This window comes from Halichoerus grypus, chromosome 1, assembly GCF_964656455.1.
Source record: "Halichoerus grypus chromosome 1, mHalGry1.hap1.1, whole genome shotgun sequence".
In the NCBI taxonomy this organism is placed as follows: Eukaryota; Metazoa; Chordata; class Mammalia; order Carnivora; family Phocidae; genus Halichoerus; species Halichoerus grypus.
The window spans coordinates 23092926-23106594 of NC_135712.1; the positions used below are offsets into that span (position 1 = coordinate 23092926).

The window sequence follows — 13669 nt, forward strand, 5'->3', positions numbered from 1 at the left end:
TGTCATCTCCCACATAATATTATAAGCACTTTATAATTATTATATAAAACATTCTATTCATATAGGCGGGTTTGCATGCCTGTTATGTTTACCATTTTATAAGAATTCTAGAAGTAAAAATCACTCCCTGTAGATCTTTTTACTTCCGTTTACTCTTAAAATAACAAGTAACAATATGTCTTTAAAAAATGTTTAAAAGACACCAGGTTTATCAGATGACTATGAAATCATATTTTGAAAATTTATAGACGAGGCACTTTAAGTAATCTTGCTTTGTGGAGTGTGGCATCTTTTTTTTCTTCCCATTTTAATGACCTGTTTAGCCTTTCTTACAATATGAAAGAGTCTATTTAGAATCAATATTTATTGCTATGTAATGTGGGATGTCTACGTGGGCCCAAAAGAAGGCAAAAAATGAATCGCTTCTTAAAGAAGAAAATTTGGGGGTGGGGGAGAAGACAGACCCGAGAGAGCAGAAAGAAATCTGTGATATTTTGTGTTTCATAAGAAGAAGGACCAGCTTTTCTTTAGCATAAGAATCTATCCTCACCCAAGATAGGAAGTTTGAGCCCTCATCTATGCTTCCCTGCAGGGATGGAGATTGACATCAAACATACAGTGAGGGTGAGATGAATATGCAAATGCAGATTCTGGACATTGTCAACTTCCATGAGGGATGTGATATATAGTTACAAGATCTTGAATTGATATTGCTAGAGATGATTTTCTAGTAAATTCTACATATAGTTATGTCATAGAAGCACAATCTATAACAGCTATAACACCATTCTACTGTTGTGTTATTCATACAGGACATACGACCATGCTCACGCAATTTTTTTTATCTGGTTCCCTTTGTGACAGCAGTCATTAACAGGGAATTAATATAATCATTTTCTCATGCATAAAATATCTGAAGACTGGATACCTCCAAGGACAAGAGAAACTAACACTTTTAAGATGTTTGATTTGTGTCTGGGATATTGTTATGTAGACTTTCATTTCATCTTCCGAAACTTTTTACAGGGAGATCTTATTATCCTGATTTAGACATGCAAAAACTGGTCAGATATAAGAAGTAATATCATGAATGACGCACCAAAATGACAAAATTAGGATTAAACTTTGATTTGTGTGACATTTTGCATGACTTCTCATACTAATTCATCAATACTTATAATCTTACATATACTAACATTTATTGATTAATAAGAATGATAAGAAGGAATGATCTAAAGAAACTGGTTCAAAATAGATGACAGGTATTAATGCCAGGGACTCTGTCAAACACTGTAGAAGCATCACTTTATATAATCGGTAGATCAACTCTGTGAAAGAAGCATGGTTTTATTTTAAAAATAGAGATTTTTTTTATTATTATGTTATGTTAATCACCATACATTACATCATTAGTTTTTGATGTTAAAAATAGAGATTTTAATATAAAAATTAGATTGCTTAGTTTATAAATTACAAAGCAATTTATAAGTTTTAATTCATGGCTGTTTTATATTCTGCAACAATAGCTTTGGTTTTTGTCCTATACTTTATTATATATGTTTAAATATTATTCAGATTATGTGTATAGTATCTATTAAATGAAGAAGCTAGGCATTTCTGATTTTTATAAACAAATGTATCTTAAGATGACTCCAAAATCATGTGCTAGTATTAAGCTGTCAGTGTAATGAATTTCTGGATAACCCTGGTAAATCAATATTTTTATAGAGAATCATAAATAATAAGTTGCACTAAAGTGCCTAGAAATTTTCAATAAATGGGTAATTAAAAGTTAGTGAAAACTGTGAAATTTCTTTAACAATAAAATGATGAACAAAATGTTATTCCGAAATAACAATGAATATTAAGAAACAATCTTTAAAGCAAGTGAATATTCTTTTTCTTACATATTACACATATTTTTGAAATTTTCTGAAGTTGTAAAAATTACATATACTATTTTAAATGTAGATAAGATGCATTAAAGTGGGTTAGATGAAAGAGTCGTGTGTTTAAAAGAACTCTAAGCACCATATTTTTTGTTGTCATTTCTGAAGGATGCCATATTATGCAAGGATATTTTATGGTATGCTAATATACATAGTTCAATCATTTTACAAAACTATAGATACAGAAAACATATACATGTGAGCAATTTGAGGTACCTCATGATGTCCACTTTGCTGAGCCTCCCCAAATTCCTGATCCACAAAATCATGAGCAAAAGAAAATGGTTGTTTTGTTCCACTACATTTTGGGGTCATTTACCATGCAGTAAGAATACCAGAAGTTAAATTGTGACAATGTATATACAGTGCTTTTAAGATGTTATAGATATAAAGTTTTTTGGGCAGTGAACACTTCTCACGGACACCTAACATTTATTCCATGGGAAGGGAGCTCTGTGAACATACCAGTTCTGGACTTTCCAACTCCTTAATTACTCTTCCCCATGAGAACCAGGCCGATGTTTGAGTGGTAACTATGGGGGCATCATACTGAATATGCATTTCCTAGCTGCTCTTTTTTATTTTCAGAAAGGACCTTCCTGTAGAGACCACAGGTTCTCCCTTGCACTCAGCCACGATGGTAACCTTAGCAGTGATACCTAGTTTCCCATAGTGGGGAGCTACAAGGTCTAATTCTACTCAGGACTGTGCTGGGTAGGTCTATCTAATTCTCTAGTATGGTATAAGAACATTAACTGACCTGCAGATTTAAGCCACATGACATTTTATCCCCATTTATTTCTTTTGTCTTATCTGGTGATTGAAAATTTAGGCAAGGAAAGGGGATACTATTAATTGAGATCCCATCCTTTGAAAATCTACACTGATGACCATATTTGCTAAGTGCACGGTCATAGTTTTGGATGAAGTTATTAGTATGAGTCACATTGCATTGATGCTGTTTCATGTTATGACCTACACAATGAGCAGTTTCATCAAAACTTTGATAGTGTATGCATGATGGGAAGTTTGATTTGTTTTGTTCCGTATTTCCCAAGCCCCTATCAGGTGCCAAGTAATCTGTTAAGAGCATTTTTCTGTTGACAGGATTAGCTATTAAATTTCATGTGACTTAGGGAATTGTTTTCCAGAGTATGGCCTGAAGTCAATCCATATACCAACCTTCTGAGTTTATTAAATATGTCCTTCTAGGTCCTGTGTTAAACATACTAAGTCAACCTCGGGGAATGGGATTCTAGAAAGCGCATTTTAACAGGATCTCCAAGTGATTCTTGTGGAAAATACAATCTTATACTTTCCATGACAAGAGAGATATGATCTGAAAATACTCTGTGATAGTGTTTAATCAAACCTTAGGTACCAGACTTTATGGAGCCAATAACAACTAGAATTTATTCAGAATAACAGAAACAAGATAAACTATGCTTTGAAAATTGTGTAATATGACAGAGTGATATAATAAAAAAAAGTTTATTGAATATTTACAAAATGTAAAGAGTTTGGTATACTCCTCAGATTTCTTATACTTTTAAGGAAAGAAAATATTATTATTCACATTTTAAAGATGAAGAAACTCATATTAATAAGACTTCAGATAATATTGTCAAATGGCAGAGCTGAGATTTAAACTAGATATGCCTTACTTCAAAGCTCGGGTCAACCATTCAGTTTTTGAATTTTGGCTGTTGAAAAAAATAGTAATGTTAGGAGAAAGGAGGCTTACCATGCAGAAAATAAGATATGAATCTTAAAATGATTTTGGAGAAATGTTATGATAGAAAGTGAATAACCTTAATTTCTTTATCAACTGGATAAAAGTTACATTTGGAAAAACAAAAGCATATATGGGTTTCTATGATTGTTTTGTAGCAAATAAACCAAATAAAAAATAAAAGATGAGTATTTTAACAGAGAAAGTTCTATTCAAACAAAGCTAGTTAGTTATTCTTCAGAACTACTAGAGAAGAAATTTCTGCATGTGGCTTTGAGTGGTCTGGGGTTTACAGTGTATAAAAAAATATCACAGCCTTCTGGTTATTTGATAACTTTTCATGATAAAATAACTGAATATAATGTATCTCTCATCGTTGGTATACACATTAGGAAACATCTATTAAATGAGAGTAAACACATCTTTAAGATGAGAACTTTTAGATGCTGGCTGGCTCACTTCAGCAGCACATATACTAAAATTGGAATGATACAGAGAAGATTAGAATGGACCCTGTGTAAGGATGACATGCAAATTCGTGAAAAATTCCATATATTTAAATAACTTTACATCAAACCATTGATCAATAAACAGCTACTAATGAAAAAAAAAGATGAGAACTTTTAGGAGTTTTACAGTGGACAAGAATATAATGAAAGCATGAGTTAGGTATATGAAGGTATAATTAATAAGGGCTTATAGACATGAAAATCACTATTCTTGACAGATCTTGTCTATAGAAATGTACTAAATTGACAGAAAAACAGTTACAGTTTTATATATCTAATTTTTTATAATTTAAAATAATTTTATGAAAATATAACTACTTTCAGATTTGACAACTGTGCCTTAATAATATTTGTGATTTTCTGTTAAGAAAATATTAAAGCAAAGTTTGTATGGCTTCTCTGGGTTGTCAGGAGATATTTTATAAATTTGATTTTCAATTTGTACATATAAAATAAGTATATCAAAATAGTATAACTATTACCAAAAAAGATATACTCTCTTAAAAATGTCATCAGGAGGAGGAAATGAGGCAAAGAAATGTGATATATAGATATATATATATATATGAATACATATCATGTACATCTTATATATATATGATACATACATATATACATATCATATATGTGAATACAATTCTTGCAAAGAATAAATAGTAAATAGGCAAGGAGATGGCTGTTTTGTCAATTCATGGAGTTAGCATATTGTTCAAAACCACATGATGAGTTGGAGGGATAGAAAATGCCTTTCAGATAAATAGGTTTCAAATTTTTCTGCTATCAGTGTTGGTAAGTCAAAGGTACTTATATTGCAGAAATCACTCTTTCGTAGAACTTGGTTTAAATTAATGAAAGATTTAAAGGGGTTTTCTTTAATATTAAGAAAAGAGATCTGTAAGCTTAATCTTACCCTCTTTTACACGTGTGAAATGTCAATTCATCATATCACTAATTCACTATCTTTTCCTTTCTGTTTCACTTTTGTCCATACATGGGAGTTTTATACAAATAATTATGAAAAGTAACAATAATGAAAATCTATTAATTTGTTAGTAATTTGAACGCATTCTGGTGACAGGTCGCCAATTTACATAGGAATGACAATTGCCAAAATGCTGTGTTTTGGTGTGCTTCTGCTTATTTCTCTTTATTATATTCTAAATTACATGAAAGCAAAAACCTAACTTACCACTGCACAAAGACAATTCTAAAGCGTAAAGAGTTAATGGTGACAGCAGACTCTGGTGAACTGGAATGACTTTCATTTTCACAGCAAGGGGTGGGGGGGGCTAAAATTACAATAACAAAATTTATAGATTCAATGTATGCCGAAAGTCCATGTAAGCGAACTTAAGAACACCAACAACCTAAGATTGTGTGGCTTAATGAAGAACATCTTTAAATATCACACTTTCACTTTTTTCTCCTCCACTTTATTTTTAGGCTGACTGTGGTAGAGTTACCTTTTTAAAATTTAAGCCATTTCTTGCATTCCTACAAATTACTTGGTAAACTGGAGTCCAGTGTGAGAGTAAATAATATGCAAAACTCTGAGAATACAATGGTATTGAAAATCACTATATATTGAGTTCCTATTACCTTATCGCCTTCGGAAAATGTGATGCCATCTAGTGCTCTTTTCCAAGTGATTTCTGGAAGAGGCTCCCCTTCTGCTTCACATATAAGTGTGACTTGACCATCCTCATACGTAGTCTCATTTTTGAGCTGTATTATGTGAGGCTGTACTGTAAAGAATATATACATTACTCAATCTGTATGGGAGGAAAATACTACCATTCAGACTCAAAAGCCATAGTGGGCATTTAAGTCCACATTAGTGGAGTATAGAATTATTATATTATATTATATTATATTATATTATATTATATTATATTATAATATAATATACATTATAACTTTGTAGCAGTTACAGCAGCATGCTTTGCTTTAAAGTTGTGCCAAGAGACTCACAAAGGACAGGAGAAAAAGCTTCAGAAAATAATTCTCATCAATTATCATAGAGATAATTTGAAGTGGCTTACAAACCAACATACAAATTATAATTCCTTTTGAAATTTTGTAATTTAAAAGACTTATTTTTTCCTCTCTTAAAGCTACAAAATTAAAATTTTCTCTTTTAAAGCCACATGGTACCTGTTTATGAGTGTGTGTGTGTTTACGTGTGACATCTGCTTATTTAGTGATTATCTCTTAAGCTTTAAAAATAATCTCACCCAAGAAGAAAATGATTGTATCTTGAATATGTAGTTAAGTATAATTATGTACAATATTTAAAATATTTATGAAGTAAATATATATATATATATATATATATATACACATTAGTTTCTTATATTATCCCAATCAACTTATTTTTACTTCAATTTATTTTAACAATATTTTAGGCATGGTAGCTAATCATTTCTTTATAATTATGACTTCAGTAATGAGAAAATACATTATTTCTACTTATTTAAATTATCTTTATATTAAAAATTATGTCCATCCACAAAATTACATGATACCACAGAACTATATGATTGTAAAGTCTGTATTATCTGCATTTTTTTAATTTTTACATGATAGAACTTAAAAGGGATAAAAGCCAGCATTTGGTGTTTTAGAAAAGTAACAGTTTATTTAATCTTTAAATGCAATTAATCATGGGATATAAATAAGTTGTTTTTAATCTTAGAAAACTAGGTTCCTAATATTGGAAATATGGCATGTATAATTTTTAACAACTCAGTGTTTACTCCATTGACTTTAATGGATTTAGTTGGATTTCTATTATATATATTTGATTTTGTTTCTAACACAATGCAAATTTGTTTAGTGTTACTATAAAAAAGTGATTACAACAGTGAGGTACCATATCATGAAGTATTTTCCATTTGAAAAGATAAAAATATTAGAATCTTTCTTTTATCTCTTTGTTTTCACTCACTGCCATCCGATTTAAAAAACAACAACAACAACAAATTACTGTATAGTATTTCATTACAGCTCTCTGATGTAAATTGAGAATATCTACCCTTTGGAATTACCTCAGAAACTATCATTTTTAATTAATTAATTTATTTTTATACTGAGTCATACTTATTTAGTGTAGGTTCTACAGAGAACAATCTTGTTAAGTGGGGAATACTGCTAGAATGAGTTAAGGGTTTCTATAATTTCTAACAGTTTTAAGTTTATTTACTCTTTCCTCTACATGAATCGTGGTCCTTCTTATTCTCACAGAATTATCTTCCTTTCTTCCCACCTCCCCTCTTTGTTGTGAAAGCATTTTGATAACAGTGTTTATTAAATGCTATCAATGCATACAATTTCGTGTTATGCTTTTTAAAGACAATGATATATTCCAAATACACTAGTAAAATTGCTTTTATTCTTACAAACATAATGGAAGCTAAATCAATCTAAAACAAAAAAAAAAACACCTTACTAATTCTTCACTTTCTGTAAGTTCCCCAAAGAAGGCAATATGGCTCTTGGTAAATATGGAAGATATTAATATTATATTTCCTTTTAATAGAATGAAAAGGGAGTATTTTCTTATAGTTACAGGTCAATATTTCCTAATTATAGCTTTATGGATGTGTTGTTTTGAAGTATATTAAAAGTACAACTAATCTCAACATGTGTCATTCAAAGATTTATGAAGACCAACCCATATATATATGTAAATATAAATTATCTGTAAGTTATAACAGATTCCCAGTATGTGTAATTAAAGGAATTTTCTTCCATCTTCTGTTATCAGTCAGCCAATATTTTATAAGAATATACATGTATCGGGGCGCCTGGGTGACTCAGTCGTTAAGCGTCTGCCTTCGGCTCAGGTCATGATCCCAGGGTCCTGGGATCGAGCCCCGCATCAGGCTCCCTGCTCCGCGGGAAGCCTGCTTCTCCCTCTCCCACTCCCCCTGCTTGTGTTCCCTCTCTCACTGTGTTTCTCTCTGTCAAATAAATAAATAAAATCTTTAAAAAAAAAAAAAAAAGAATATACATGTATCATTTCATGTAATTCTTAAAATAATTCTATCTGGTAGCTGCAATGCTAAAATATATTTCAGATGAGAAAACAGATTTAATTTTAGAAAGTTAGTGACATATAAGTGACAGAGTAGAATTTGACTCAGACCTCCCTCTAGACATCATAATTTTAACCACTATGCTATAATACTTACCAAAGACCTGAAGAAATGCCTGCTTTTCATCTTCTCCTGCTTTATTTGTGGCCCTGCAGATATAAGGACCCCCATCACTATTAATTATGTTCCTGACAGTGAGTTCTGTATTGCTTCCTTTCAATATGTACTTCTCATTTTCTTCAATGAACTTTCCATTCCTAAAGAAGAAAACAGAGGTTGATCTTCATAAATCTGACTTCATAACTCAGGAGGAAATTGTACTCAATTTTTTGATCAGTAGTTGTCAATCATTACATGGCTTTGGATAGACAAAGCTATATTCTAATCACAAGTATACTTTTAGTAGCTCAGTATAACTCAATTTTATTAGATATTAAAATTATACTTGAAAATTGCTTGAATTTAGAGACAAGAATAACATTTGAGCTGTTGAAATCTTAACACTGATCTTAGGCAAAGAAAAGCACATTGGTTCAATTTTTACTTTGATTATTAGCAAAAAAAAATTTTGTTTTGCTGATTTTAATTCCATATACACTTTTTATGTTGGTGAGTCAACACATATTTATTTACTAGGTCCCTAGGACGCATTTAACAGAATTTCTATGGAAACATCCTTTAAAGAAGTTTCAAAGTAAACGTAATTTAAACATGTTACCAATTTATATTGCAAATAAGTACTACCAATAGGAGGGTAACATGAAACAATTATGTGCAAATGCAGTTAGAGAAATAATGCTGAATATGATGATTTAATTCATTAATGAGAAGAAACCACTTTTCTTAGATATGTTCCCTCTTAGACATAAATAATTTGCAATATTTTCTAAGTTCTTTCTGAGTTGAAATAGTCTTCACTCTCCTCCAGTTCTAGTTTTTGTTATCTATAAAAACGATGTCTTTCAAACTTTTTCTATAATAACTTACAGTAAGAAAGGCCTTAAATATATTTAAATCTTAAATAATTTCTACAATTCCCCTTAATATGTGTGAAACCTTCTTATACTGTATATTCCCTTCCATTCTTGTTTATTCCCCTCATTTCCTCTTCCTCCTTCTCTTTTTCTTTCTCCTTTAGCTTTCCTTCTATATTTTTCTTATAATGGTATTTTGAAGGATTGAATTGATTGTAAGGCCCACTAATGTAAAACCTTTAGGATCTGTCCTTAGGGGATGGGATATCTATTTGTCCATACAAGTTTAAATTAAAAAAAAAAAAATCTCTGAAAGGATTATAACAAATATTTCCTAGAATGAAAGAGAACATTTCTTCAATACACTAAATGATCTTTCCAGTGAATTCTGGTTTCACTTTCCAGAAAGCATTGGCACATATCCTAATATAATACTTATCCTTCTATGACTCATTAACATCTGTTTTTCCGGTTTCTATCAACATCTTTAAAGATATCATGAAATGTGCAAAAATTACAGAAGAGTGGGGTGCAAAAGCAGTTTGTACAATACTAATACTATATATATGTATATATATATTGCTCTGTATTTTTAATGTTCTTTTCATATTTTTATTAATCTAAAACTTGTAACAACTAAAAATGATGTTTCAGCAATTTTGTCTAGAATATAACGTACAGATAGAACTTTCACAGCAATTAGTGATACAATATATTTCTTACTCTAGTCAATAGAAAGTATTAATTTGTAGAACAACAACAACAACAACAATAATAATACCCTAGAATTTTAAGCAATTTATAGCTTATAAAACTCTTTCCTTATATATTCTACCTGGTTCAAAACTCACAATTAGCTCATATGTCCATTTTCTTTCCTACCCTCATTCACAGATTACAGAACTAAAATTGCAAGTATGATTTTCCCAGCCCTGAAATCATAGATGAAGACACCTAGATTTACACAGTAATATAAGCAGCAGATTAACTAAATTCTAGTGTTCTTTCTAATAAAGAGAGTTATTTCCCTACCTCATTTGGAATATTGTGCTAAATGTTTGAAGTACAACAAATGAGTGAGACATGGCTACCTATCATGAAGAATTCATAATATGATTGGCAGTAACAGCAGTAACAGAGGATAAGGTAGATTCCATTAATGAATTTATTCATAAGTTTTTGTATGTTGGGTAGGTGCAAAGAAGGATCTACCATAGTAGGAGAGAAGGAAAAAGAACATGGGTAAAATACTCTGGAAATTTTCATGGGAAAAAACATTTATGATTTGGGCTCTGAAGTACATGGTTAGACATTGAAGAGATTTAGAGGAAATCAATATGTAAAGACTATGTTCCCTTCAAGAGCTCAATTTAAAAATATCAGCAAGGCATATAACCAAAGTAATAGTTCTTTAAAACCTCTCTCCTAATAAACTTATGATATAGGATATACTTGTTTTTATACACAGTCCACTTCTGAGGAATGCCATGTCTGAAAAAGACTCCCAAAGAATTCTGACAGAATTCTGTAAGCCTATACTTACTCTCTAACTACCCCTTTTCTAAGCATAAGAAAGTAAGGATTAGAATCAGGGAATTAGTGGAAATGAAAAAGAAGAGAGGATAATTCCACTTTTAACCATAATGGAGTAAAAGGGACCATATCTACCCTCCAACTGTAAACAGCAACCAACAATGGACACAGATTAAATAACAGTTTTCAAACTGTTTCAAACTAATCAACAAGTAGCTCATGACAGTGACCTCTGAAGATCACCATAGTTACTTGAAGAGAGTTTCCAAGCTGTAGCTCCATAGAGGGAGAACCCAAACTCAGCCAGGCAGAGTTATCAGTTGGAGGAGGTTAAAGTAACTAGAATTTGTGGATCAGAGAATATAAGAAAAGACAGCTGCACAAGAAAGAGGGTAGAGATCTGCAGTGCATTCCCAACCAATCTTTAACTAAGGACTGATTTAGTGACTGCATGCCAGTAAGGCTTTTCCAGCATAGGAAAAGAACCATTGGAAAAGATAAAGCACAACAATCCCAGAACCAGGAATAATTTGCCTCTCAACCATCCAGAGTATAAAGACTTCTTAAAACGCAGGAGATTTAGTCACCTCTTCAGAAGAATATTGCTTCAGTAATGGAACTACATTAACCCGAGGCTGAAGGTTGCTCTGGATCCACTAAAAAAGCCTAAAAGCAATCGTTATGTTAAGAAAAAAAAAAAAAAAAAAAAAAGAAGAAGAAGAAGAAGATAGCAGGAGGGGAAGAATGAAGGGGGGGAAATCGGAGGAGGAAATCGGAGGAGAGACGATGGACTCTGAAAAACAAACTGAGGGTTCTAGAGGGGAGGGGGATGAGAGGATGGGTTAGCCTGATGATGGGTATTAAAGAGGGCACGTTCTGCATGGAGCACTGGGTGTTATGCACAAACAATGAATCACGGAACTACATCAAAAACTAATGATGTAATGTATGGTGATTAACATAACAATAAAAAAATTTTAAAAAAGCAATCATTAGATGATCAAACTTTTCCGAAGTTACTTACTATATCTAAAAATAGAGTAAGGGAATACAAGAATATCCAGTATTCCAAAACATAAAATCATTAATACCTGGCACTCAATCAAAAATTACCAGGATAGTATATAAGTGGGAAAATATGACACATAATAAGGAGAAGATTCAATCAATTAAAAAGATACAGAAATGACACCAATGATAGAATTAGGAGAAAAGACTGTTAAAATAAATATTAGAATATATTCTATATGTTCAAGGAAGTAAAATATGAGCATTGTAAGAGGAGTGGAAGAAAAGAGAAAGTCCTCTATCATAGTATGCACAGTAAATATTGAGTAAATGAATGGGTGGTTCAAGATGATGTTGTAGAAAGATCCTGAACTCAACACCTCCCATGGACACACCAAATCTTCAGCTACACAAAGATCAATTCCCCTTGAAATATACCTGAAAACTAGCTTAAGAGCTTCTCCACAACAAAAGATAAAAGGGCTACATTGAGACAGTAAGAGAGGCAGAGACATAATCTTGCTAAAATCCCTACCCTCAACATGGCAAATCACTGTTTAGGGGGACCTCACAGTTTCTCCCGGAGGAGTGAGGGGCTTATACCCCATATCAGGCACCCCAACCCTTGGGGTTTACACTGGAGAGATGAACACCCAAAATATCTGACTCTGCAAAGCAAAAGGGCTTATACCCTGGACATCCAAAAGGCTGTGATAAATGGAAAGGCTGCTTTTAAAGGTCTTACAGACTTACCCCAGGAATCTCCAAAAAAAATGTAGTTTGGAAAGCACTGTTCTATATGCAATGGACATTCATTACCATGCGCTGGAGACACAGGGGTCTGGTAGGATTATCTCGAGGGGAGAAGATGCCGGCAAGCACCATTTTTGCATTCTCATTCAACCTTGCTAGTATTGTAGGGATTGTCCCACATGGCCCTGCTGCAGCTGCTCTCCCATAGCCCTGCTGCTGCTGCCTGGCTTGCCCTACCCACACGCTCTGGTGGCCCTACTACTGCCAGGGAGCTCACTCCTGTCCTGGGCCCCCTCTGTGCTCCCCCATAGCCTCTCTGAAGCCAGCAGGCTCACCCTGCCCACATGTTGTATCTCCCTGGGCCCCACTGCAGCAAGTGGCTCATTCCACCCTTGTGCTCTCCCCTATTAAGAATAAATCAGACTACATAGGTTAGCACAAAGTTCAAGATACAACCAAGAACTAAGGCAAGGTTGAACAAAAAGTTTCATCGCCTACACAAGGCCACTCCTTCTAGAATGGGAGAGATAGCTGTTCCACCTAATACACAGAAACAAAAATATAGAGAAAAACAAAATGAGAAAACAAGAATACATTCCAAATAAAAAGAACAACATAAAAATAGAAAAGAAAAAAAAATCCTTGTTGAAATGGAGATAAGTAATTTACCTGACAAAGAGTTCAATAAATCATAAAGATGCTCACTGAATTGGGAGAAGAATGGACGAACACAGTGGAAACGTCAAACAAAGAGACAGAAAATATATGAAAGTATCAAACAGAAGTCATGGAACTGAAGAATACAATAACTGACCTGAAAAAAACACACTAAAGAATTTCAACCACAGTTTGGATGAAGCAGAAGAACAGATCAGCAACCTGGAAGACAGGGCAATGGAACTTATCCAAAAGGAACAGCAACAACAATAACAACAAAAACAAAAAGAATTTTAAAAAGTGAAGATAGCTCATGGGACCTATGGAACAACATCAAGTGGAGTAACATTCACATTATAGGGTCCCAAAAGGAGAAGAGAAAGAGACAGAAAACTTATTTGAAGAAATAATGGCTGACAACTTAACCAACCTAAGGAAGGAAATAGACATCCAGGCC

At 32.7% G+C, this 13669-nt stretch overlaps 1 protein-coding gene and 1 non-coding gene across 3 annotated transcripts in view; one reads left to right on the forward strand and one right to left on the reverse strand.

Annotated features, from left to right (window-relative positions):
* NCAM2 (neural cell adhesion molecule 2) overlaps positions 1 to 13669 on the reverse strand; it is a 511417-nt gene that overhangs the window by 152872 nt on the left and 344876 nt on the right. For both annotated transcript variants that reach the window (XM_078056776.1, XM_078056832.1), the window contains exons 7-8: positions 8384 to 8544; positions 5790 to 5935 (exon numbers count right to left, since the gene is read on the reverse strand). In XM_078056776.1, the coding sequence (XP_077912902.1) occupies positions 5790 to 5935; positions 8384 to 8544 (307 nt within the window). The remainder of the gene's footprint in view (positions 1 to 5789; positions 5936 to 8383; positions 8545 to 13669) is intronic.
* On the forward strand, positions 4135 to 4239 carry LOC118530273 (U6 spliceosomal RNA). The gene has a single exon (XR_004914556.1). It is a non-coding gene; the product is annotated as a U6 spliceosomal RNA (small nuclear RNA).